The 26,963-nt window shown below is 40.5% G+C and overlaps 1 protein-coding gene across 2 annotated transcripts in view; it reads left to right on the top strand.

Annotated features, from left to right (window-relative positions):
- The window catches only part of LOC144681924 (guanine nucleotide-binding protein G(o) subunit alpha), a 379,243-nt gene extending 355,181 nt beyond the window's left edge, over positions 1-24,062 (top strand). The window contains exons 6-8 of one of the 2 annotated variants that reach the window (XM_078544089.1): positions 1,526-1,655; positions 14,658-14,811; positions 22,049-24,062. In XM_078544089.1, the coding sequence (XP_078400215.1) occupies positions 1,526-1,655; positions 14,658-14,811; positions 22,049-22,236 (472 nt within the window). In that variant the 3' untranslated portion in view covers positions 22,237-24,062. Of the gene's footprint in view, positions 1-1,525; positions 1,656-5,763; positions 5,918-7,738; positions 8,070-14,657; positions 14,812-22,048 lie in introns of those variants that run through there. The other variant, XM_078544087.1, reaches the window with a different exon arrangement.
- Positions 24,063-26,963: the final 2,901 nt, after the last annotated feature.

The raw sequence follows: 26,963 nt of genomic DNA, 5'->3' as shown, positions 1-26,963 counted from the left end.
GTTGCTTTTTCCCTACAGGGTGGAGGATCAGATCCTTGGAGCAGTGTTGCAGACTGTTTCCCATTCCCCAGGCTCTAGTTTGCATTTCAAAAGATTTTTCATTTCATTAAGTGATTTATTGTGAAGAATGATTAAGTGATTTTCGGAGACAGTTCGAGATACCTGCACATAGGAGATCATGTGGCTCACAGGAGTTGATAGCAGGTGGTTTTCATTAATTAGCCTGCATGGGCACAGATAGACTGCAGAGTTTTGATCATTAACCTTTTAAAGGCCTGCCAGTTGTTTAACACAAAAGATCAAAATTTACATTTTTAAACATTTCCTATATAAGAAATAAACATAAATGAAAAGGATTAAATTTTAACTGATGCATACTATATCAACATAATTACATAACCAATTTGAAACCAGACTAAGTAGACATTATAAACAAGGATATTAGTTTCTGTACTCAGTCTAGTCTAGGTTACCCTGTACTCAGTCCAGAACTACCCTTTACTCATGCTAGTTCCTCCTAGACTGTACCAAGGCTAATACCCTGTACCCAAATTAGCACCTTCTGTTCCATACCCAGTCTAAGCCAGTGGCCAGCAACTACCCTTTAACTTCTGCCAGGTACGCTGTGCCCTGAATCTGCCCAAAAAGAAGTTCCAGTAAAACTGGTATCAGTTGAGCCAGTTCTGAACTGGGGAATGAAGGCCAGTTGCAGACTCGAATGAAGATCAACTGATGTATCAATAATCAACTAAAAGTACTCAGTCCCTTTCATGTGGAATTAAGATGATGTCTTAAAATCTCCAATTGATGAAGAGATACGTTGGTATGGCTAGAAGAGATGTACAGCACAAAACAGGCCATTGTGTCCGACTGGTCTATGGCAGTGTTTATACTCCACGAGTCTCTTCCAATTCCTCCTCTTTTAACCCTATCAGCATAACCTTTTATTCCTTTCTTGCTCATCTAGCTTCCCCTTAAATGCAATTATGCTATTTGCCTCGGGTACTCCGTGTAGTAGCAAGTTCCACATTTGCACCACATCGAGTAGAAAAGTTTCTCCAGAATTCCTTATTGGATTTATTCATGACTCTCATATAGTTATGACACCTGGTTTTGGATTCTCCCACAAGTAGAAACATCTTCTATACATCTACCCTATCAAACCCTGTGTATGGTGGTTCCTGCTCCAAAGATTGCATACAACTGACTGATACACACAGTGTGTCTCACTGGCCAATCTTGCATGTAGGGAAGTGAATGGACTGAGCTCACTGCCTCCTCCATCAAGGTCAGAAACTTCACTTGACAGGAATTGCAGCGACAAGGACACATACTGCTACTCCATGTAGGACATCACCACAATATCACCTCAGGGTGTTTAGTGTTGTGGACAATTAGGAAAGTCAGGCTGAATGTTGTGATTGCTATCTGTCAGTTCCACATCCCATTGCTGAATGAGAAGATCCCACTGGTTTGTCAGTCACCAGGTCTTATTATAAAATAAAATTTTATATTTTCTTCACAGGCTGTTTGATGTGGGAGGCCAAAGGTCAGAGAGAAAGAAATGGATCCATTGCTTTGAAGATGTGACAGCGATTATTTTCTGTGTGGCACTGAGTGGCTATGATCAGGTGCTCCATGAGGATGAGACCACGGTAAGGTCCCAGGAGAGGGTGTAGGCCCAATAGGTGATGTGTGAACTGCCTGACAAATCATTGAGAGACAGAACTGTCGTTTCACTTGTGTGTCTGTATGTGTGTGTATATGAGTAAATACGTATTTGTATGTATGTGAGTCTGCACATGGATGTTCTGAAATAGCTTTGTGCATAAAACTATAGACTAAATCTCCCTCATCAGCAAGAGAGTCTGAGTAGGAGTTTTACTGAGCCTGAGCAGAAGGGAGGGGCAGAACTGTGATTCTCTTTATCTGTAGGTAGTGAGAGCATTGAATTATATTATGCAATAAGATTGCCCTCATGCTGCATAAAGTGCTGAGAGAGATGGATTGTTGACTTTGCTGATGTCCATGAGATACTGAGTAGGTGTGATGTGTTTTGGCTCTTGGGTATTTATTCTATTCCTTACACAGGATTGTGCTGCTGAAGTTGAACAGTTTGTGACTGACGCACTGGCCATCACTCTAGCTGTACTTTATCTTTTGTTGGAAGTGGTTTGCTCATCACTATTTACATAGAGACACATTAACTTGTTTCTTAGCGCATTTACCGGTCTTTTCTCTCCATCATCCGCACCCTCCCCCCAACCCCCCACCAAGATATTGACTTTCTCAAGATGGCCAAAAAAAAATGCACTTCATTTTAAGGGATCTGAAAATAAAGCAACAGTGTGTTTAACCTAGAACTAAGGCTTTGAGAACAGAGTGGGGACATACCTTGTTGGATTTTTGTTGTTATTATAATCCAGTTCCAGGATTCTCTGGTCTGTCCAACTAAACCTTTTAAAACCCAATAGGAAATAACCCTCTGTGCATTTATAATAGTGCATTTTCCTCATTCAGGACTTTAATGCAACAAATAGGATTCTAATTGATGCAGGGCAAGAATTTAGAGTCTCTAACATGGATGTGTTAATCAGACAACCCTGGAAGTATATTATCCCAATATAACTGCCTAGCCCCTCTCATGTATCCTCTCTTCCTTTAAAACCATTCTGTACTGTCAGCTGATTGTTAGGTTTGCATCAGTGTTAAATGGGATGTGAACTAATGATGTTTGCTTCCTAGCATGTGTTTTATAAAATTCCAGCACCTCTTCCTCTAGGAGTAATCAAAAGCAGAGTGATTATGTGTATTGATGTGTTCAAATGGTGGCACACCCCTGAATGTTTTTGTTTCCTGGAGCTGTCAAATTTTCAACCGAGTTTCCCCTGACTGAAAGTGTAATGTGTAAGAAGTCACTGATGCAGGAATGTAACTGTAGGGTTGCCCCTGCAGAAACCTGGATCTGGCCTGAACATACAATGGCATACCACCATTCTGAGCCAAATGGACTACCATGGAATTTTGCACCAGTAATTCCCATCCATTCCCAGTGACTCTGTTGATTTCTTATACAGTTGTACAACTTCACATCAGACTGTGTTTAACACTGCCCAGTGTAAGCAGCATTCCTCATTTGTGTCCCCAACAACTCTTTCTTCCATGTATTGAATATACAATTACCATATTTTCATCTTAATGTACGGTGCAATCAGCAGCAAATAGGTCAAGGGATAACATGGTGTTGCATTGTTTCAGGGGTGCTAGCAATCATCATGGCCTTGTGTGAACTACCTTAAACTTACCTGTAACTTACTATACAGTAATTTCTGTAATAAAAGATGCTCAACACAGGCACAGTCAGAGACAACAATACACCTTCAATAACTCTTATTTTTTTTACATTTAATTTTGTATTAATGCAATGGGACAATACAACAGTGATGGGGGCATGTTAAGACTATTGTATTCCATGAGATACATCACTATAACTATACTACATCAGTAGCAAAACATAGCTAATAAAGAATGCTTTATGTAATTTTGTGCAAGCAGATTCTGAACTGTACTTAGAATTGAGTACCCTTTTGAGGATATAAATGAGTTCCAAAAAGGGCAGGATTGATCATATGTTCTTTCCCCACAGGATAGTAGGCATGTGAAGCAGACTCCCAAAGAAGCTAGATGATTTGAGTTCATTTGACACCTATGAAGGGATCTGGATCAATGCTGTTGAGAAAGGAGAGTGAGGGTTCTTAATAATAATGCTGTTTCTTTTTTCTGGAGGGAGAGGCTGAATCTTAGTATTTGTTAAAATAGAAATTAGTAGATGATAGGACTGAGGTGGAGTTATTGATATGTTAATCATGGCGTCTTTTAGATGGAGCTGTTTGATCAACTGAAAGCCTTTTTCCTACATTGTTACATTGAAAGGCAATGTATTTTCACAAGTCAAAATGACATCTGGTGGTCACAAGTTAAAAGTATATTAACTAAATACCCAGCCAGTATGATGATGTCATTAATAGATGCACAGAAGTATTAATGACCATTCTTTGGTCTGATAAATGGGAAAGTCTGGGCTAGCAAAATGCTGAAAATCTGACCTGAAGCATCTGTTAACATCTGAAAAGATATGTTAATATTTCAAATATGAATACTTCAAAAAGGTCTGATCGTAGCATTTATTCACATGTAATTAATACCCCCAAAGTGTTTCAGCATTCAAATTGACAGAGGAAGGTCTGATAATGTTATCTTTCTTCACAACACTTACTGATTTCATTCAGCCCTTCCAACACAAGTCTGACTGAAAGAATCCAAATGATCATTTCTACAATAATGAGCTGATGTTCAAATCTTTTCTCCTTGAAATATTGATTGGTCACGTATTTGAACTTCCTGTTGAAGTAAACGAGTCCTTGGACTGTGACACCAGGGAAGGTTGTGGCAAATTTTTTCTAATTGCAATTTCCATCAAAGGGAAAGTGACCATGTTTGCAGTGGATGATATGTGCGAGAGTGAAATAGACTTTTGCATTCATATGCAATGAACACAAGGTGGCAACACTGAATTAAAGTGGTGTCAATACTTAGGAACTCTGCCATTGTCTTCAGTGAATGGTATAGCTGAAACTATAGAACTGTCTCTTAGCCATACTGAGAATCTCTAGAAGCAAAATGCAATCAAAATGTTCTATTTGTGTGAACTTTCAATGGTTACTGGCTAAATTCCACTCTATTAATTATGTAAAGAGACACCCCTCTGGGGCATGCTGCATAGATGCTAGTGATTTTTTTTGGATTGCACTGTGACATAACAGTGTGCCTTCAATGCCGTGTGACCATCCCATGACTCTGGGTGTGCTTCGTCCTCCTTTTGTCTGCTCTCTGGTATCACGTCCCTGGGGGAAGGAGGCAGCCTTCCAGCTCCAGCCTCACGCTACAGCCTCATGACACCATTCCACCACCGGCTGACTGTTGCAAACAAAATGCTAATAATGAGATTTTGAGACACCAACCCAAATTGGCAGGTATGAAGCTTCTCTTGACCAAGAATTGAAAACAGCAGTGCGACCTCTGGCCTGGACCTTGTCACGAGCTCCTCCCACCACCATATGTCATGTAGAAGACATACAAGTCATTTCCAAATTTTTTTCTTCTTTTACTTTGCCTTGACATATGTCCTGTAAAATGTAATGTCTCTTTTTGCTGTCCATGCATTTGGTAATCTCCCTTTTGGCTCTAGACAAACATCTTCATGACCTGACATTGTGGTGTTCAATAGGCAACAAACTTCTTAATCTGTAGTCCCTTCACTCCAGCCTTTAAGTCATTGCAACTAATAAAACAAAAAGACCATGGCAAAATCTCAAAGGTCAGGAAGAGGTCAATCACCGTCTGTTTTCAAGTCTGGATTAATTCAAGGATCTCTGACATCCTTGGTTAATGTATCCAGTTAATGTTTGCCACTGCTCTCTGGTTGCAAGGTTCTGCATGGATTCTGAGCCTAGAAATAGAAAAAGGCAGCAAGTCAGCTCTAGTTCCCAATACATGCATGATGCATGATTTATACCGTAAAGTAAAATGATTTAAATAGATGCAGTTGTAACATTAAAATGTTGAAGTAGCATTAACCTTCTGTAATTAACCTTGGATTTAATATAAAAATTATAAATTTAGATCTTTGCTGAGCTGTCAAGATAGAATTGCAATGGTTTTGTTCGAAGTGCTTGCCATAACAAAGGGCGTTCTTTGTTTCAGAATCGCATGCATGAGTCGTTGAAGTTATTCGACAGTATCTGTAACAACAAATGGTTTACAGATACTTCCATCATCCTCTTTCTCAACAAGAAGGACATATTTGAGGAAAAAATTAAGAAATCTTCATTAACGATCTGCTTCCCCGAGTACACAGGTAACTAGGTTACTGCCACATGTCTTGAGGTGGATGGGAAGGGAGCACACAAGTTGAAAAATGGCAATTTAAATTAATTTGATAATTAATTTTGAAGTTCTGTGGCTTGGGCTTACATTCTTTGGAAGTTAACATGTTGAGGCTTTGTACTCTCAACATTCAAAAAGGTTGCTTTCAAGGCATTTGTGTCTGGAAATAGAGCAAGAATGTTGTTGATTTATAAGTGAAGAATGTGAGGCGATGTCTCAATATTCCAGGAAATGACAGGTCACGAGTCTATCAACAGAATTCCGAACACTCGAAGTAGAATATATCCTCTTCACACCTGTTCCCCTTCAAGTAGCAGAACTACACTCATCTACATTGCAGGAAAAATTGTGCTAGTTATGATACAAGTAATGTCCAATTCTTCTTGATAATTTAGTCATAAGTGTTACATAACGTAAGCAGCATTCAAGATAAGGTGGGCTCATTATGAAGCAGATTGGAGATTTAGTTAAATAGTTAAACTTCAAAGGAAAACTTGAATTATCTTCTCCACGATGAGGGACACTTCAGAGGAAGTTGCAGCACTGCACCATTGGATGTTAAAACAAGGCCATGTCAGGAGGTAGTGAAAGATCCCAAGGGACTGCTCAAAGAAGAGTTTTTTTTAGGTGCTGTGGCCAATATTTGTCCCTCAACATCAGAAAGAACTGATCGTTTGGCCATTTTATTTCATTGCTGTTTGTGGGAGCTTGCTTTATGCGGTTTGACAGCTCTGTTTCTCTATGCTACAGCTGTAACTACGCTTCAAAAGTATTTCATTGGCTGTGAAGCAGTATTAGAAGGCTGCTACTTCTGATAGATTCCTAAAAGCCAGAGAGCATCACGGATGGGAAAGCCTCTGATAAAAATTTGTACAAAATTAGTTTCCGAGCAAAAGTATCAAACCCGTTGTGGATGATGCATTTCAAGTTTTACCTTTTAAGATACCTTTTTTTAATGCCCAACCTCCACCCTTTTTTTTATATAAGGAACCCACCTTGCATGCTGCTTATATTAACTGTTCAACTCATGACATCATCCCGGGCACAGCCCATACAAAAAAAGGAAGCACAATTTTAGGGATAATAAAACGCATTTATATAGCACCTTTGACATAGAAAAATGCCCCTTAGAGGCATAACCAAAAACATTTGTAATGTATCATTTCAGATTTTAAAAAATGAGACTTAGTCCCTCAAATGCTGCGAGTTTCCTAACTTGGTTGCACAGGTGCTTGCTTTGCATAGTTACTGCAGGTCTCTGCTACATTGCCCAAGTGGAGAATCTTCATGTTATTCTAGAGTGTGATTTTTGGTAGGCTCCTCCGTGATGTTAAGACCCTGTACTCAGCCAGTTGCAGGTTTTGAACAATTGCCTGGAATTGCAGCAAGCAGTTCTCCTGATCTCTTGCTATGAATCTGGTGGAAGCTTGGCCGAAAGCTTGGAGAAAAGGTCTCAAACCCTGCCATTTCTGCAGGGTTTTCCACCCACAGTCAACAGCGGGAGATCATGTAAACTCCATCCTGTGCAGAAATTACGTCCCAATGTGTTTATTACCAGGCAGGGCGTTTATGTGTGTCTCTACAAAAGTCTTTGGAAGCTTCTTGGGGATAATTTTAAAAAGCTGAATAGGAGCAAAGAGACTATTGAATGCTTTAGCCCTGTTACTCACTCTTAAAATATTTGATCTGAAAGGGCTGGTGTCTATCACCAGATAATGTATTGCTTAGAGGAAGGAGAACAATCTGAAATATTGCTAATGCTATTTTTTTTCTCTGTTTGACTCTCTTTCAGGTACCAACATGTTTGCTGAAGCTGTTTCTTACATTCAGTCCCAATACGAGACCAAGAACAAGTCAGCGAACAAGGAGATCTACACACACATCACCTGTGCCACTGACACCAATAACATCCAGTTTGTTTTTGACGCAGTAACCGATGTGATTATTGCTAACAACCTGCGAGGGTGCGGACTGTACTAGAGTCAGTCTGGCACTGTGAAGGTGGCATTTTTGGAGACAATTCTGCCGCTGGTTTTACATCAGATAAAAGCAAAACAGCCAGCTGCTGCTCGGGCACAGAGCAGAATTGAACAGATTTTATCTTCATTTGCATACACACATGGGCCAGGCAGATGTACGTACACACACACCCCAACACGTGCACCATGCCCTCGGGAATGCAGTTATAATGCCACTTTTGCATTGATGATTTTTTGGCGGGCCTCAATGTGTAAGAAGCAATATAACTCAGGAGACTACTGACAGCAGTACAACCAGAAAGTGAGAGTCCCCCTCCAGGAGGCTGTCTCATGTTGGTTGAAGTTTGCATCAAGTTCAGTATAGCTCCATCCTTAATGGTACTGAACCATTTCACTCTCACACAACCATTCACATTGTCAGTCATGCATGCACACACACCCAGTTCTAATACTCAGGATGCGTACACATACACAGACACACTGTGCATGCTTGTGTATTTCTCTTTCAGTCAGTATTGTCTATTCCCTCTCCCTTTTTGTTCATGATGTTTTCAGTTTGACTAAATTTATCCTCAGGTTCACTTTATCTGAAAAGCTCCTTTTTTTTTAAAAGAACTCAGAACCTATACCATTCAGTTGCATTTCAATTTGAAGGAGAAGTGGTTGTCTTTTAGGTTTCTCTTGATGTAGTTGCTGAAATTAGAAATGTGACTTGCTTGGGAAGAGCTTGCTTAAGGATTGTCGGTCTTGTGCTGAGATCAGTGAGCCCGAGGCGGTGTCGATACATTGGTGACTAGACCTGTGTTGCCTGGTCAGGTGTCTGTTGGGCCTGTGGTACCTTTATCAATTTGGAGCAAGGGAAGCTGTGTGGTAGTTGTGGGCAGAGCCAGTCAGTATTAAGGCTGTACATGAATACTATCCATGAGTCTGTTCTCTTCAGATTTTGCACCCACTGATGTTGGAACCTAGCAACTGTCAATATTTGTTGTATCTAACATAGTTGATCAATCAGTAGCACTGAAGTTCATTTCCAAAACTTTGGTTACAATCATACAGGAGGCCATTTGGCGCATCATGCCTCTGCCGGTTCCGTGGCAAAACATGCTGACTTTTCTTGCTAGCTAATCGAAGTGGAAAATATTCAAAATATTAAATAATAGTCCTTTCAATTACTTCACAATTCTAACTTCTTGAAAGCTATGTGTGCGTGCAGGAGAGATCCACAAACATTTAAAATATTTATCATAAATCAAAATATATACTAAAAACTACAATGTATATTAAAAGCAATAAAATACAGGTGGCATTGAAATAGACTTTATTTTGTCTGCCCCATTTACAAGTGATTGGCCTTTTACAGGATGCTGATCCTTAATATTGTGTTTGAGACGTTTGCTGTTATGTTGAGTATTATGCAGTTTCCCTCTCACCCCCCAAGTCACAGAGCAAGTTTCCCTTTTTCTGACATTATTCCACATATTGTAATACCACTTCTGGTTGTGCAAAAGCTCCTGACTGGGCTACTAGCTGTCTGGGGGAGAAAGATTCAGAAATTACTTTCTTCAATGTTCCTGAGAACACTGGGACACGATCCTGTCCCTGTGGGAATTAACAGGGCCCCACCCCAAAGTTTTGGACAGAGCTTTTGGTATGGAAGAGACAACAAGTGGTGTTTTATATTCAATGTTTTACGTAGCTCTTCCATTTGAGATTTGCAGATGTTTCCTTTGCCTGTTCTATAATTCCAGCTGGGTGTTTATTTGCCCACCAGGAGCGGGGATACACCATATTGTACCTGCCCTAGTAGCTGGAGGAAGGCAACATTGAGACAGTGTTTCTTAGTCTGGCTACATTTCGTTGAAGGACAGACTTGAATAGTATATTGCCTGATCTCTCTACAATCCTGGAGACCCAGTAGTTCACTCCCTCTGACAATGTATGTGGTATTGAACTAATCACTGCAATAAGTGACAACACATAACCAAGAGTAGTGTTAGAATGAACAACCAGGCTTGGCTCCCAAGAGTTTCACCTCTTATTAGTGGCTTCAAGAATCTTCAGTGACTAATAAGTAGATCTGTCAACCTAACTAGGACAGGCCTAGGCAGGGAAACTTGGTACACAGAAGAATCCCAGATAGGCGCCTGATTGTGACAGCATTTGATTACTCCAGATTGCTTGACTTAAGGAAAATGTACATGGCAATGACAAGTATATAGTAAAATGTATATGAATTGGGATGGAACGGTGCAGATATTAGAGCAAATCTAGCCACACAGGGTTGCTGAGTATTATACATGCACTGGTACCAAGTCAATGGCAGGGCTGGTTCGTGGTATAAGTATCAGCCATTGTAGCCCAGGAGTCTTGGGCACAGTTCATTTACTGGAAACAGAACTGATATTGGTAGTTTAGGAGTGATTAGTATTGAGTCATATAGGAGCAGCTGCATTTGACTACAAATGGAATTTGGTAGTAAGGCATTCTTGTTCTAGAAGTTGACTTCCATTCTATATCCTGGGGTAATGATAGGCTTTGGTGCAAGAGGGTGGGACCTGTACTGGGGTGTGTACCAAAGCAAATATCAATACAGTAGGCTATCCCAACTGACTTCTCTGCAGAGAAACATGTTTTATCAATCTGGTATGGGATAGACACCTGTCCTCTTTTTCTGTAGATGGGATGGAAGAATTTATGGTTTCCTAGCACCCATACTATCTTGAATGCTGAATTAGTTCAGTGGTGTTTGGTTGTTTACTTCCTCGCCATTACTCCCTGTGGGGACATTATGGAGAGATTCCATTGTTCCAATGGTTGTTGCTGGCTGCATGTTGCAGTTCCACTGTCAGTATTAGTGTAAGTCTTCAAAGCCACCTGCTAGCTTCAAACCACTCACGCAGGTCTGCCAATTGCTGTGAAGGTTTTGAAGGCCAATTATGCTCTCTTACCACTGAAAATCAGCCCACTAGCTCTGTACTATGCTGGTATTCCTTTCCAAAGTATTAACCGCAAACTGAGTGATGTCTACGCAGTGCCATAACACGAATAGAAGTGGAGTGCTTCAGGTAAGCGAACTGTGTGAAACATGAGTAAATTTGTGTCCAATACCTAATCGTGAGGAAGTTCTTACTCTTACAGTATGTGCCAGCATTCAGTGGCTGTCTCTTAGTCACTTCTGTGTAGGATTAGGAACTGTAATGTAAGCTTGAGTGACTGCTTAGGCTAACCTAGTGCTTTATTACACATGAATGAGGTTGTACTTAAGTCATATTGTAACAGTGAGTATCCGTCTGTTTATATGGTAGATTGTGTCATTATTTATTTCTGTTTTTAATGTATTTATTCGTAAGTTGTCAATAAAGTGCCAGCTCTTTCCTAGTATGTGTTTGCCTCTTCTTTGTACCTGACCTAATGATACTGAGTACATTCTTAGATCTACAATTCTGGGGTTGAGGAATCCATCAGACTTCTTTCTCCAATTTTCAGTTTTAAGGAGTCAAGGCAGAAAAAAAGTGGAATAAATCTTGGTCCCCAGATATCTTCAGAATGTATTTTCATGTTGTTTTATTTGGTGCGCTGGTTCCAACTAATGCCTGGTCATCATTCCTGCCCCAAACTGGGATAATTTTTTGTTCTCTCTGTAGTTTCCAATAGCAAAATCATCTACCAATATGCAACTTGGATGTACAGTGATTGATGCAGGTTCCATTGATTCCCACTCCATAAGCTTAACATTTAATTTTACCTACCTTTTCCCACAGGACCTGAGTTTCAATACATTTGTGATTCTAATAAAATGAACCAATCTGTACTGCAAACCTTTGAGCATGACATTCTGTGACTGATAGGCAGGGAAGATATGATTGTAGTTGGCCAAACATCTGGGAGTTCCCCACTCTACCCCCGGTCCCCACCAGCTCAATTTTTTTTACCCGGGGTGGGGTGTCAGGGTAAAGTGTTCTGCTTAGTGGGATCAAAATGCATCCTGAAAACTATTGACAGTGACAGCAAATGTTGGGTCTTGCATCGGCTCTTGTCTGGCAAGCACTGTCCACTTTCCTCTCCATGTGATATGTTGGGCTTTCTATATCAAACAGTCTCAACATTGTAAATGTACATCACGGCCTGCAGTGTGTTAACTTAACACAAAGGCATTCAACTTCCCCTATTATGTCACCTTCTCAGTCCAAAGGCTTCTCGTTATCTTGCTATGTTTGCCAGCCTTGTTAGTAGATTCTGCAATCAGATTAGGTCTGCCTTCTGTCCTGACACTAATGCTCTGGTGAATCAAAAATGAAAACACTGAAAAAAGAAGTAGGATTAGTATCTGGATTCAACCTGGATTTCAGGCCAGTTTCCAGTAGCACAAGACAGCAGAATCTGCGCTGGTTTCAACTCCAAGTATGTCCCCAATTCATTTTAAAATATCAATGCTGGCATTATACAGAATAATTATCAGAGCTCATTCGCTCAGGAAGAAAATCTCAGTGCATTTCAACTGCATCTACACATTGAAATGCACCCCTTTCAGATTAACTTATCGACCTTGGGTATGCACTATGCAGACACCTTCTTGTTCATGTGCCAATTCACTCTCTAGTGATAGGTTCCAAAAACAGTTCTATTCTCAAGTCTCTGCCAGTGTACGAACTGTGGAGTGGGCCAGACTTTGCAAGAAAGTTATGGTGACGACTTATTGTATCACATCTTGAGCAGTTTGATATAGAAAGCCCATGGCAGTCTTGGTGCCACGGAAGTTTGAGTACTCCAGTTAGGATGGCCTTGTGCAGTGCTGTTTGCTTGTAGCTGCTCAGAGGGTTACATAGGATCCCTGTATATGTACACTGTAAACTGGGTCAAACTGTATACCCACTTTGATATATTTAAGAGAATGTGCCTGGTGTTGGAGAAATCAGTTTTCATGTGTCTGATATCTCATAGTTGAGGAATACATCCATATGATGTTCTTGTGGTGTCTATATGTGCATACAACAAAGTATCACTGCCTAACTTTATACAGCTTGTGATGCAGCTTAATGAATTAGTGACAAGACCTCCCTGAATGGATGAACTGAAAAGTTCCAGTGATTGGTCTGTATGCAGTCAGTAAAATTGTTTTCACCTGTTGCATTACTTTGTATTTTCATGCAGTTGTCGCATTTACACCTGTCGCTGTATTGACATTCTAGAAAATTTGAACACATTTGCTTTTGTTATTGCAAGGTCAGCTCCTAGATGCTCTTTGGAACTGTTACTGAAAAGTAGATGGAGAGCGCGCTTGTCAATGATTGAGTGTATGATCTCATACAAATCCCATCCATATATCTGAGTGCTAGACTACAAAATTTCTTGCTTTCCTTCTTGCAGCCTTGTGTAGCCATAGTGCCTGATTCTGAGCACGCTCAATGCAGGGCTTCATGAGCATGTCAGAGGCATAGGTGAAAGAATTTGAGCTGACGGGTTTCAGTATTGTGGTGTTCAAAAAGAGGGAAGTGTTATTATTGAACTAGTTGTCATTTGTCAGGAAAGGCTGAAGTCTGCCCAGGTAAAATTACCTGGATGATAACTGAACTCTTGACTGATCTGTTGGGAACTGCACCATATGCCAGGGAATGTGGTAGGGTATTTTGCAGCTGAACAAAGGACAGTTAAAGGGCTGAATCATTGAGTAAAATCAAATGGGACAGAAGCCCCACGTGGTCAATGCAAGGCCATCCAAAATTGCAATTATCTCATTGTCCATGCATTATTTGGTATTATATGCAACAAGCTTAGTAATGGCTGGTGTGGATCTCATTCTCCATTCCACCTCCCCTGCACCCAATTGGGTCCTGTGATATTTTAACCTGGAAAGATTTATTTTGTAAATTGTAATGGCACCTTTAACAATCTGCAAGCATGAGTTATAAGTAGACTTGGCATGATATGTGTGACCAAATTTAAATTTCAAGAAAAGATTATGAGAATGGTTCCAGGAATGAGATACTTCACTTACTTGGATAGATTGAAGAAGCTGGGACTGTCTTGTCGGAGAAGGTTGAGGGGAAATTTAATAAAAGTGTTCAAAATCATGAACAATCTGAACAGAGTAGATAGGGAGAAACTGTTCCCATTGACAGAAGAGTCAAAAACCAGAGGACGCGATTTAAGGTGAATGGCAAAAGAACGAAAGACGGCATGGGAAAAGAAACTTTTTTTATGCAGTGAGTGGCTAGGATCTGAAATCTGCTTCCCACACTGCCTGATAGTGTGGGAAGCAGATTCAATCATAGCTTTCAAAAGGGAATTGGATAATTATCTGAATTGAAAACCTTTGCAGGGCTATGGGGAAAAGGCAGGGGGTTGGGACTAACTGATTTGCTCTTGCAGAGAGCCAACATGGACACAACAGGCCAAACAGCCTCCTTCTGTGCTGTATTAATTCTATGATTCCATTCTATTCTAAAACCTTTGGAGGTCATCAGCAAAGGGCTAATTGATGAGAGTTTCTAGAATGATCAACAGCAAATACTGAAAGTTTAGGTGTTGGAATGTGAGTGAGTGAGTGTGTATACTGCTGTTTGTGTCTGTCCATCTGAACATTGGACTGTCTGAACTTATTTGAAAGCTTACTCGTATCTAATATCTATTTGGCTCATGTTTATTAACTATACTCGTTCATACAATTTCCCCTTTCCAATGCTAACGAATCCTCCTTCTTTCTCTTTCTTCTTTCCCTTTCCCTTGCTACAGAACCGCATGCACGAGTCTCTTATGCTGTTTGATTCCATCTGTAATAATAAGTTCTTCATCGACACCTCCATTATTCTTTTCCTCAACAAGAAAGACTTGTTTGCTGAGAAGATCAAGAAGTCGGCTCTTACAATCTGCTTCCCTGAGTACACAGGTAGGAGTTTATGACTTAAACTTTCCCTTCCCTTGTCTCTCTGAGCAGCAACTCCCTCTCTGTGTGCATGTTTGTTTGTGCATTTGGCTTTGTCCAACACAAATCATTCACTCTCTTAACTAACCCTTTTTCATTTCAAGATTAAAGGGCACATGTCATCAGAAGTCTCTGGCCTGTTAACCATAGATCTGTATGCATGTGTGTGTATGTGCGAACAGTGGAGCATTGATGGCTGAAAATATGCTGGGGCTGGGGTACATGCTGGGAGGGCGGAGGAATATTTGCAGATTTGTGCTCCCAGAATATTTTCAAAGTCTTTAGGGTAAATATTAACCCCATGCAGCACTGTAAAACGGATGACGGTGAAACAGCAGTTTGTTTTACACCTCATTGACTTGATAGGAATAACAATCAGGAGAGATGTAGAACAGGCTGCCAATTGGCTATCGACCATTTTATATTGTCAAAGTTAAAAATCATACTTTGAAACACTTCAAAGACCTCAATCGGGCTGTGGTGGGTTTATGAAACTTACATTGCACTGTCCCTGTAATCTTTTGATATTAGTTCAGGAACAAAGTACAGTATGCATTTAAGTCAAAAAGTATGACAAGAGTCTCCTTTTTTGAGAGCTGCAGTAGCATTTATACACACTTTTGAAAATAACAAATATATGTCATTTAATTGCCATAATTTTTTTGTCTATATGTGTTGCTTCTGTAACTTTGACTATATTTGTCCTTATTTTAACTCATGTATCTGTGCATCTTTATATAAGTTTATATCTGTATGTATGGAACTGCTTTTGTCTACATATGTATGTGAAGTTTTGTTTGCATATGTGCATCTCCATGTCTCTGATTTCTGTTTATCTGCTTCTGTCCACATGTATATTCATAGGCACACACCAATGGGTGAATGTATACCATCTATAAACGCACATACCAGTGTGTACCTACACCTTTGTATCTGAGGATATGTACATGTGCATATATCTGGATATGTGCATATCTGTCTCTGTGCTCACTTTCATGTATGTACCTATCTATACAAATGTTTATCTAGGTTTGTGTATATCTAGAGGCATGTATATCTGTGTGTGTGCGCTTACATCTAAGCCCGATTTTATCAAAATATATGTTTACAGGATAGATGGGGAAGAAAATGGGGGTTGGCTTTATCAGCAAATGTTGCTATCACAGCACAAGAACAAAAGGATTTTCTAGGATGTTGCATACAGAATCTATATGAATAAATGTAAGAAATAGAAAGGGAATTGGTAGAATTCTGAATAATAACCTGTCATGCAGTATTGATAGAGAGGTGGAGATAGGTAGAACTTTCAGAGAGATTTGTGTAAGGACAACAGAACAATAATGTTGGGTGATTTTAACTATACCAAAGTAGACTGGAATAAAGATCATATATGTGGTTAAAGTAGTAAACCCTTTTTAGAGTGCTGCCTGGATCATTGTTTCTAATCCAACAAAGAAAGAAGCATTGCTTGATTTAGTTCTGTCAAATGAAGGGACACAAATAGCTGATGGGAGCAGGAGAATAAATGTGAAATAGTGATTACAATATTCTTAACGTCAATGTCAGAATAGGAAAGGTTAATGGAAGAGTCAAAGGTAGGGACGGTAAGTCCAGAGTGAGATAAGAACGGATCTGACATAAATTAACTAATTAAGAAACAGGTTGGAATGCAAAATGTTGAAATAGGAGAGGGACAGAATGCAAGATTAATATATTCTTATAAAGAGAGGGTGCGTCAAAGTATAGAGTTCCATGAATAAATAGAAATTAAAACAACTGAAAAAATAAAGACTTGCATTTATATAATGTTTTTGACCTCAAAACGCTTTATAGCCAGCGAAGTATTTTGGAAATGTAGTAATGTATGAAATGTGGCAAACAATTTTCACACATCAAGCTCCCACAAACAGCAATGTGATAATGACCAGATCATCTGTTTTTACAGTGTTGATTGAGGGATAAATATTGGCCAGGACAACAGGGAGAGCTCCCTTGCTCAACTTCAGAATAGTGGCATGGGATCGTTTCAGTCTATCTGAGAACACACTGGGCCTCAGCTTAACATCTCATCTGAAAGACTGGCAGTGTAACATTCCCTCAGTACAGCACTGGCGTGTCAGCTGAGATTCTGTCTCAGAGACAAGTGCTACCAACTGAGCCATGGCCAACAGTTTAAAAAGCTTAAACTTGAACTCTGAAACTTAAAAGGGATGCATAACAACATAAAGAAAATCATGAGGAACATAGGAAGGGACATGAAAAGGAAGATTCAAAAGGCTAAAAGAGGATTTGAAAAAAAAACATAACTGAAAAGTGTAGGACCACTTGGGTGTAGAAGGGAGCACAATTGTGAAGATATGAGGGTGATATTAACTAAATATTTTACATTGATTTTTACAATGATGGAAGTGAGCATGTAGGGAGGACATGGAACACTTTTAGAGTGAACTGTCAAAAATAAACTACTTCTAAAACACTCAATGTGGAAAAGTCATTGGAGCTGCAGGCTTGGCGGCTGAAAGAGGTAGGTAGCAGAGGCTCTGGACAAAATGTTTCAACGTTCATCAAATACGAAATTATGCCACTGGATTGGCAATGAGCTTGCAGTATTTCATTGTGCACTCACGCACAAGGGGTTAAACCAGTGCTTCCCAAACTTTTTCCTGGTATGACCCTATTTTAAAGCCTCAGACTTGTGACCCCAGAGTCGTTGAGCAGAGGGGGGCTGGGGTGGCGCCAAAATAACGTCAGCAGAACCATTATTTTTTTACTGTTAAAGTGCCTAAATGAAACAAAACAGCAGGATAATAGCCTTCGGTGCTGCATTATTGAAGTTTAAAACAAAACAGGAGCATAATAAAGTTTACTACTGTATCAAAGTGTCAAAATAAGACAAAACAGCATAAAACACATGTAAAAGCTATAGTTAGGTTTCCTCGTCAGAAAACAAAATTAAAACGCCCAGTAAGTTGTAACACTTTACATTGTTAAATTCCTATATGAAATAACTTTTACATTTAAACATGTAAAAGTTGCTAAGCTCTTTCTACTTACCACCCACCCACTTGCTGCCGCTCCTGCAGGCCGACTCTCTCTCTTCGTCACCACTTCCTGCCTGACCATCCCACTTTTCACTTCCCTGCTAGACCCATCTGCTTGTTGCTTCCATGACCGACTATCTCTGCTTCCCTGCTCAACTCTCCCATTCTTTACTTCCCTGCTGACCCTCCTGCTTTCAGCTGCTCTTGCTCATTTCCTCCCTCTCGCCAACCCTCTCCTGAGCCCTCGTTCACAGCGAGGGATTGAGCGAGGAAGCAGCAAGGGGGAAGAGTCATACAGGAAAGCGGTGAGCGGGAGGGTCAGGCAGGGAAGCGGCGAGCGGGTGTCGTGATTCACAAATTATTTCAGATTTTTGTTGTGCCCCATATAGTTTCTTTGGAAATATTTGAGTGTACAACTCTTTTAAGTAATGGATTTTGTTGTCCCTGATGTTGAGAATTATTTTATGTCAGAATGATTCCAATCCTCCCCGTACGATTTGAAACTATGATCCTATGAACAAAAGCCATTTTAATTATTTTTCTTGGCCGTTAGTTATCGATTAAGAAAGGGGCACTTACTGCTACTTGTCAGCTTTATTTATTCCAAATTGTGCTTGTCAAAGCTTCAGATAGCATATGCCAATGAGAATTTCGCAAGTTCTAGGTATGCAGATGCTACTTCTGGCCCACTCTCTCATCACACCCCTCCCCCACTTACTGTTCCTCCAATTGAGATTCCCATTGAGGCTGCGACATGGGAAAAAGCGCATCATGAGACCTCGGAGCTGATCCTAGGATGGAGACTCCTCTCCACAGCTGCCATAACCCCAAATTTCGTCCTCAACCACACTGGGAGTCGCAACCCACGGTTTGGGAAACCCTGGGTTACACCTTGAGTTCGTGTAGCAGTGTTAAACATGTAATAGTGAGTTGGTAGCCCATTTGACATCTCTCCCATTGACTTCAATATTGATGGGCTGCAACTGCTGAACTCAGAGCTTGGTTTGCTGAATATTAGCACTGAATTTTCTATCTACTGTTGTAACCTTTTAAATTATGCATTGGTATTTGGTATTTGTTTTTAAATTCATACACCACATTACATTTTCCCTTTTGTTTTGATCAGAGTGTATCACTAATCTTGCATCAGCATTGTTCAAATTAGTGCTTAATTCCTTAGAAACTGACTATGGCACATGACATTGATCTCCCACAACCAATTTCAAACAAATAGTTCCACCATTTGTCTTTAGGTTAATCATCCAATCAATGTAGTTCCTTTGATGACGATAGGTCATCCCATAGAACTTTACAGCCAATTAAGTACTGAAGTGTGTTGTTACTTTGTAATGTAGGAGAAACATCCAATTTGTCCACAGTAAGCTTCCACAAACAGCAATGTGTTAATAACCAAATGATTTGATTCTTCAGGTGTTGGTTGAGGGGTAAATATTGGTTTAGACACCAGGGGGAGGGGCAGCTGGGGCTCTGGCTTAATAATTCATCTGAAAGACGGCACTCTAACAGTGCAGTACTCCCTCAGTACTGCACCAGAATGTCAGCAGTATGACTTGAACCCATGACCAACTGATTCAGAGGTGAGAGTGCTGTCCAGTGAAACCGTTGCCACAATGTCAGGATTGCCTGTATAGTCAATGGTACAAACAAAAAAGCTGAGCTAATGTATCCTCAGTGATGGGCAGGGAGTTAGGGGAGTGGGGATAGGTGTTTGGGCGTGTTTGTACTCATCTGCTTTCTGTATTGTGGAATCTATTTGATGGTTGCCATCTTCATCAGTGACATTCCGAGTGGACTGTTGAAAGCCCTCCAGGACTTCCAAAAGATGGTGTCCGCCATGAAAGGTTATTAGACTCATAGAGGTGGAGATTCAGGAAAATGTTATGGAATGGATAAAGCTTTGGCTGGAGGAAGCTTCCATTCCTCTCGACATCCTCTCCAAAGCAACACAGCTGTAATTTGGAGCCTGGTGGTCTAGGTGATTGCGGCTACAAACCTGGCATCTTGATTGGTATACGTTGGTTCCAATGTACCACACTGCTGTTCCCCAAGAACCCAAATCCCCATCCCCAATGGCATGTAAGTAGATAACTAGAATGCTGTCTGTTGAAGCTACGATTCAGACCTGTCATGAGGCAAGTACTGTTTGAATAAAGAAACAGCATAGGAACAAGGTTTGCTTCTTACTGATCACTGATTCCAAAAATGTGGAAAACCAAGTTGAAGGTCAAAGCTCCATTTAGGCTATGGGGCTCACATGTTCAGTGCCACATTATTGCCACTGTGAGCAGCATCAGATATTTAATCTGGAACATGACAAGTAAAATGCAGTTTGAAGATGCCTATCATGGGTTTGGGCAGGGTTGATTGCACCAGTTAATTAAATTGCATATTTACAAATGTTACAGAGTGATTTTACAATAGCATGAGTCCATCAATCACAGAAATATAACTGGGAGTCTGACACCAAAAACCAGCTTCTAACTGCTGAAATGTTAAGACAGTCAAACACTCCTTACTGTTACCATGGTTGCTACTTACACAATGTACAGCCCCGCCTCATTGTTTCCATTTATCGAGTGAATTTTCTTTTTCCAAAAACATACCTTATTTATTTGTAAAAGTACATTCCAAAACATTCATCAAAACATTTCAAATTGAAAATTACAAAGTGCAATAGAATTCAACTTTTCTCCATACAGCATGTTCTACTCTGAGATGCCTCAATACAATTTCAATACTCTTGATATTCACAATATACATTACACGTCAGGCATATAGCCCAAGGCATTCTTCACAGTTTCCAGCCCCTTGGTGTACTATGGATGAAAGGAGTGAGACAGTGGCCTTTCCCCATTGCTCCTCTGCGGCAGCTGCCTCAAGCTTTGGTGTCCCTTAGCATGTAGTCCTGCACCTTGGAATGTGCCAGTCTACAACTCTTTTCACTGGAAGACCAGCAAGTTTCGAGCAAACTAAGGAGTGTCTTTCAATGAGTTGACGGTCCTCCACTCGCAGTTGATGTTTATCTTGGTTTGTGTCCCTGGGAACAGCTCATAGAGCATGGAGCTGCTTGGGATGAATCTTGATAAAACCACTACATCTCTCTCCAGGCCTTTTTTGCAAAGGCACATTCCAGAAGTTTCCATTTGAGTGAAATAATTGAACAAACTTTTCCCATTGCACTTACTTACATGTGGCTGATCAGCCATGGGACTGACACACTTCGTCAGATGTCCACGAGTCCTGTTCTTTTGTTAAACATTGTGCAAAACTCTTGACAGTGCTGGGCAACTCATTCAGCATTTCAAAGTCCCCATCCAGATTCTGTAACATTCATTAACTCCTCCCTATCCATCTCCCAGATTAATTTACATTATTACACATCTGTGTCAACAATTCCAATAATTACATCAGAGCTGTGGGGTTGATCAAACCACCCTTAAGGCTGCCATGTAACCTTGTAATTTACTGCTTCACTATGGTTAATAGCACTGAAGAAGTATTTCAGGTATTGAAATATGATTGTAGATTTACATTGAAGCTGACATTGATATTAATTACCGAGTGAGGTTCATAGATTTACATGGCTGTATCGTAGTCAACTGTTCACCATTTTGAAGTGTTGGGTGCAAAAACGATCAGTCTCAGGATTTGTTTCAATGTCTCCATAGCAACACCTCTTTGGAAGCTGGATTCTGCCATCAGGCCTCAATGAGAGTGAGAGATTTAAGTTTTATACTGAGAATTATAAAATCCTGCACATAGGAAAGCAAAATGATTGCCACAAATGCTTCATAAAATAGTTAAGGATGCTGAAAGAGATCCAGTGACTTCACAATTGAGACTCCAACCATTGCAGAGCCGCGATTAACAAAGCAGTAGAACACTGAGTCAAAGCACTAGAGTGCAAATCAGAGGAAGACATGCTTAAATTGGTTAGCGCTCTGATCAGACCACACCGTTAAATATTGTGTCCACTTGTGATTCAACTCCTTCACTGTGCCAACAAAGGAGATAGGAAAGAGAACAGAATTCTCCATTGATGGCTTGCCTAACAAGGTTGTTTGTAAAATCAAGATGTGTGTGTTGTGCTATTCCTTGCGCTTAAGGCTGTTTTTGTTCCATTCTGCCCTTGCCTTTAGGCCCCAATACTTACGAGGATGGTGCAGCCTACGTCCAAGCACAATTTGAGAGCAAGAATCGCTCTCCCAATAAGGAGATCTACTGCCACTTGACCTGCGCTACGGATACTGGCAACATCCAGGTGGTCTTCGATGCCGTCACTGACATCATCATTGCCAACAATCTCCGAGGCTGCGGCTTATACTGACTCTACTGTCTAGAGGCAAATTTGGTGATGATTATTGAATGCAAGTTGGTAAATAAAGGCATAACGTATATAATTCTTTTTAGTTATCATAAGCTGCCAACAGAACTAGACTCCTGAAACCTGCAGCCTTATCACAAACTTGTACACTGTTAACACTGTACTTCACTGGATCTTCTGCTTTAATGAGAAATTTTACAAAAATCTTTAAAAAAGAAACACAACCCCACACCCATCCCTGGACAGACAAGCCCTTTTCTTGGTACCATGTCTGCCTGTTTTTAACACATGGCCCGTACTCTGGAATCAGTGTGACACTTCACCTTCCAAGCACAAGGCTGAGTTTCCAGTGTTTAGTTCCGTGGCAGCTCTTTGACTAATATGTTAGGAAACCTGAGGACGCACAGGACAGCACCATATCAGCTGCATTGAGCCTCCCTCTTCATATGGTGGAATGGAACGGCCCTGAGTTAAGCACAGCAACAGCCTTGGAGCTTTCCACTCTGACCGAGGGAGGAGAGGGGCTTCCGTTTACTAAAAGCTTGAAGGTCTATTTTTTGCCAGAGAAGTTTTTTTGTTTTGTTTTATTTTTCTTTAACTGTCCTTACCAGTGCCAACCTGCCCCGCCATCCATTCCCCCACCTCCACTACCCTTCCCCACCCCACCCCTCCCTTTGATGAGCTTGTGAAAATGGTTTAGATAAGTTGGTGACCTGATAAATATTTCTCTTCCTCCCTCCCCTCAGAGTGTGCATGAAGAATCTCTTGTGTGTTTTGTGTGATGGGAAGGTTCCCTCAGCCTCTCATTCTGCAGACTGTATAATGGACTATCCTGGTGCCCTTATGTACAGATAGCATGATCTTTGGCCTTTGTGAGACACAGCCTTCCTACACGGTCAATTCAACTTTCTGAAAACTGAATGGTGGTTGTGTGTTTCAGTAGAATGCTGTAGATCTGGTTTTAGCCAAGTCTTTAAAAGTAGAAGCTAAAATAATAAATTATTAAAAAAATTCCATTTCTTGTGCTTTGTAGCTTCAAAAGGTTATTTTTCCCTTTTTTAAAATTAAAGAAATTTTGCTGAGAGGTTGTGTACAACACTTGGATTAGTTAAGCCAAGTTAATGTTTGGATTATACTGGTTCAGCATTGCTTTGGTTACTCTTTAGCCTGACGTCCTGCATTTGCAACATCTTTACTAGGCCTGGAGTCTTTCAACCCACACTATGGCGCCTGACTGTCCCCCAAGACAGTGCAACTGTACAGTAACGATGAAACTCTGTTTAGACTTCTCTTAGTTCTAATTGTATTGGGATTTTAAAAAATTAAACTTGTTCACCCTTCAGGTTTGTATAGAAAAGCACAGCTCTCACTGGCCAAGTAGGTGCAGTAAAGATGTCCCCGTTTTACAATATTTGCTATGATACTGTGTAATATATAAGTTAGGCTTCCTTTCTTTCTCGGTGAACGTCTGTGCTGCTATTTCTTCTTTTTAGTGAATGGTGTTTTCTCCTGTGGGATGTTAGTGACGCAAACACCTCGAATGTAGTGTTTACATTAAAGCCACAGTTTTCATGACCAATATTGTTTGTCATTTCCTAGTTTGATTGAAAGCAAGGTTGCACCCCACTGTCTCATTCTGAATAACGCGTGACCTTTAAACGCTGACAGCGAACCAGCTTGTAGGAAAATGGTGGCCGCCATGGCGGAGGCCTTTCTACTTTATTTATTGATTCGTTTCTTGCTGGTGTCTGTTCAACGTGGCCAGTCTCTTTTACAGATGATGGAATATTCATGTGTAGCTCTTCAATAAAGAGGAAATTTGTCAGTAACACCAGTCTCCAAACCTCTGGTTTTCAGATTACAATCGTTCCTTCTTTTTGTGTTTTCATTTATTTGCAGTGTTTGAAAAGTCATTTTCTGTTTCCAACCCCGTCATAACACATGAGAGCTGCCTGATCTCCTGAAGCCAGTGCCCAGTCTCTAGTAGAACAGTTGGTAGTGACAATGACACAAAGCAGTGCAGAGAAGTTATGCCTTCAACTTCACGTTAAACTCCTTGCACCAGTAAAAGGCTTCAAGTGGCATCTCCTCTGAGAGATTTCAGATAAGAATATAGATAGGATGAGCCTTTGTCGGCTTCGTGTTTCGAGATCTATTCTGACTGATGGATTGGAAGACTAAAGACAGGCCTCTTAGTTAGAACATAAGAAATAGGAACAGGAGTAGACCATTTGGCCCCTCGAGCCTGCTCCACTATTCAATAAAACCATGGCTGATCTTCTTGTGTTCCGATAACTTTAGATTCTTGTTAGGCAAGGGAATCAATCTACCTCTGCCTTAAAAATATTCAATGACCCTGCCTCCACCACCTTCTGAGGCAAAGAATTCCAAAGTCACACAACCCTCTGGGAGGAAAAATTCTCTCAGTTGTTTGACGACTCTCAAAGATTTTGTTGACTGCTTACCCTCTCTAATTTTATCCCATTTAACATCATGTTGGGTTTCATCCTTATGTTAGCCCACATCTTCATTTAAACACCCAATGGAAGGGATCATTTACATGGATCATATCCTCAAAAATGTCCAGTTTGGAATCCAGTAATTTTTGCATGATGATGCCAGTTTCTGGGTCCAAAGTCAATGGTGCAACCAAATGTTGTATCACTTATTCTAACAATGGTTAAGTAGATGTTTCCACCTTTCATTAATAACATTGGAAAGCTCATAATTATTTTGAGTTGACAACATGTTTGGTCATTTCTAGCCTAAAGACTTAATAACTAAAATAAAATTAATTCACTATTACCTCATTGAAGCAAATACATAGCAACTTTATAAAGTGTGAGTTCACGAAAGGTTCATGAACTGGGGCAGTATTAGTCTCGTGGTTCGTAGAGGCACATGGATACTCTGAGAATACCTTTAATCCTGTGGGTTTATCATTAGTACAGTGATTTCTGCTTCACATTAATTTGAACTGATAGTGTCACATGAGAACAGTCATGATTATATTACTTCAATGGTTATTCAGCAGCCTGGCCTAATGATATGAAGACAGGAATTCGAATCCCACCATGGCAGCTAGGGCATTTAAATTCAGTTAATTAAACAAGTCTAGAATTTAAGAAAAGCAACTAGCATAGCAGTAATATTACTGGATGAGTAATCCAGGGACCGGACTAATGCTCCAGAGATATAAGTTCAAATCCCATCACAGCAGCTTGGGAATTTAAATTAATTAATAAATCAGTTTATAAAATAAATTGCTAGTTTCATTAATAATGATCATAAAACTACTGGACTGTCATAAAAAAAAACATCTGGTTCTCCTTCAGGGAGGAAATCTCCCATCGTTACCTGGCGTGGCCTACATGTGAATCCAGACCAACGGCGATGTAGTTGATTCCTAACTGCCATCTGCAATGAACCAGCAAGCCACTCAGTTGCATCAAACCATTACAGAAAAGTTAAATACAGTTCCAAGGGCAATGAGGGATGTGCAATAAATGCGGGCCTTGCCTGTGACTCCCATACCCATGAATATTTTTAAAAATCATTAGTGGTGACCATTAATTAAAACCCATCTGGCCCACGTGACCCTCAGCAATGTGGTTCACTCTTGACAACCCCTGAAATGGCAATTATGAAGGTGACTCGCCATCACTTTCTTGGGGGAGTAATCCAAGAGTCAGTTTTTAAAAAATAGTCAGGGCTGAGCTGATTCTGTAACCTCCACAGTGAGGGTTCCTGGAGGGTGGGAGTTTTGCACTGCTTCGATTTGATACCGCATGCAATATAAATCTGCCAGTTAAACCCTAACAGACTTCAAGTGTTTAACACAGATTTCCCTCCTGATCTCAAAACATTGAAGTTTTTAAGTCCCTGTGGGCCAAACCAATCTCAGACAAGCTGGAGCCAAGGGATGCAAACTGGTTCTAAGTCAGAAGGTTATGGGTTCAAGTTCCACTCCAGGGCTTGAGCACAAAAATTAACACTAACACTCCAGTGCAGTACTAAGGGAGCATCGCACTGTCAGAGATGCCGTCTTTCTGATAAGATGTTAAACCGAAGTCCCGTTTGCCTGCTCGGGTGGATGGAAAAGATCCCATTGCAATATTTCAAAGAGCAGGGGAGTTATCCCTGGTGTCCTGGCCAATATTTATCCCACATTCAACATCATTATCGCATTGCTGTTTGTGGGAGTTTGCTGTGCACAAATTAGCTGCTGTGTTTCCTACATTCCAACAGTGACTACAAAAAGTTCTTCATTGGCTGTAAAGCAATTTGGGGCATCCTAAGGTCATGAAAGGTGCTATTTAAATTAAAGTCTTTCTTTCTATTTTGAAGAAGAGCAGGGGAGTTCTCCCAGGCGTCCTGGCCAATATTTTTCCCTCAATCAACATCACAGAAACAGATTATCTGGTCATTATCATATTGCTGTTTGTAGGAGTTTACTGTGCGCCAATTGGCTGCCACGTTTCCCACATTACAACAGACACTACACTTCGTAAGTATTTAATTGGCTATAAAATGCTTTGGGATGTCCTAAGGTTGTGAAAGGCACTATATAAATGCTAGTCTTTAAAGGAAAGGTCTTCAACCCACCCCAAGATCCAACAAAGAGAGGAATAAAGGCCCCAGTTTTAAAACAGCAAGAATAGGGAAGTGAGACACTCACCAACCACCACACCCAGCACCCCCTCTCTCCCAACCCCCTTCCCCGTCTCATT

This window comes from Cetorhinus maximus, chromosome 6 (genome assembly GCF_964194155.1).
Source record: "Cetorhinus maximus chromosome 6, sCetMax3.hap1.1, whole genome shotgun sequence".
NCBI lineage: Eukaryota > Metazoa > Chordata > Chondrichthyes > Lamniformes > Cetorhinidae > Cetorhinus > Cetorhinus maximus.
This window is presented reverse-complemented; position numbering and strand designations above follow the sequence as displayed.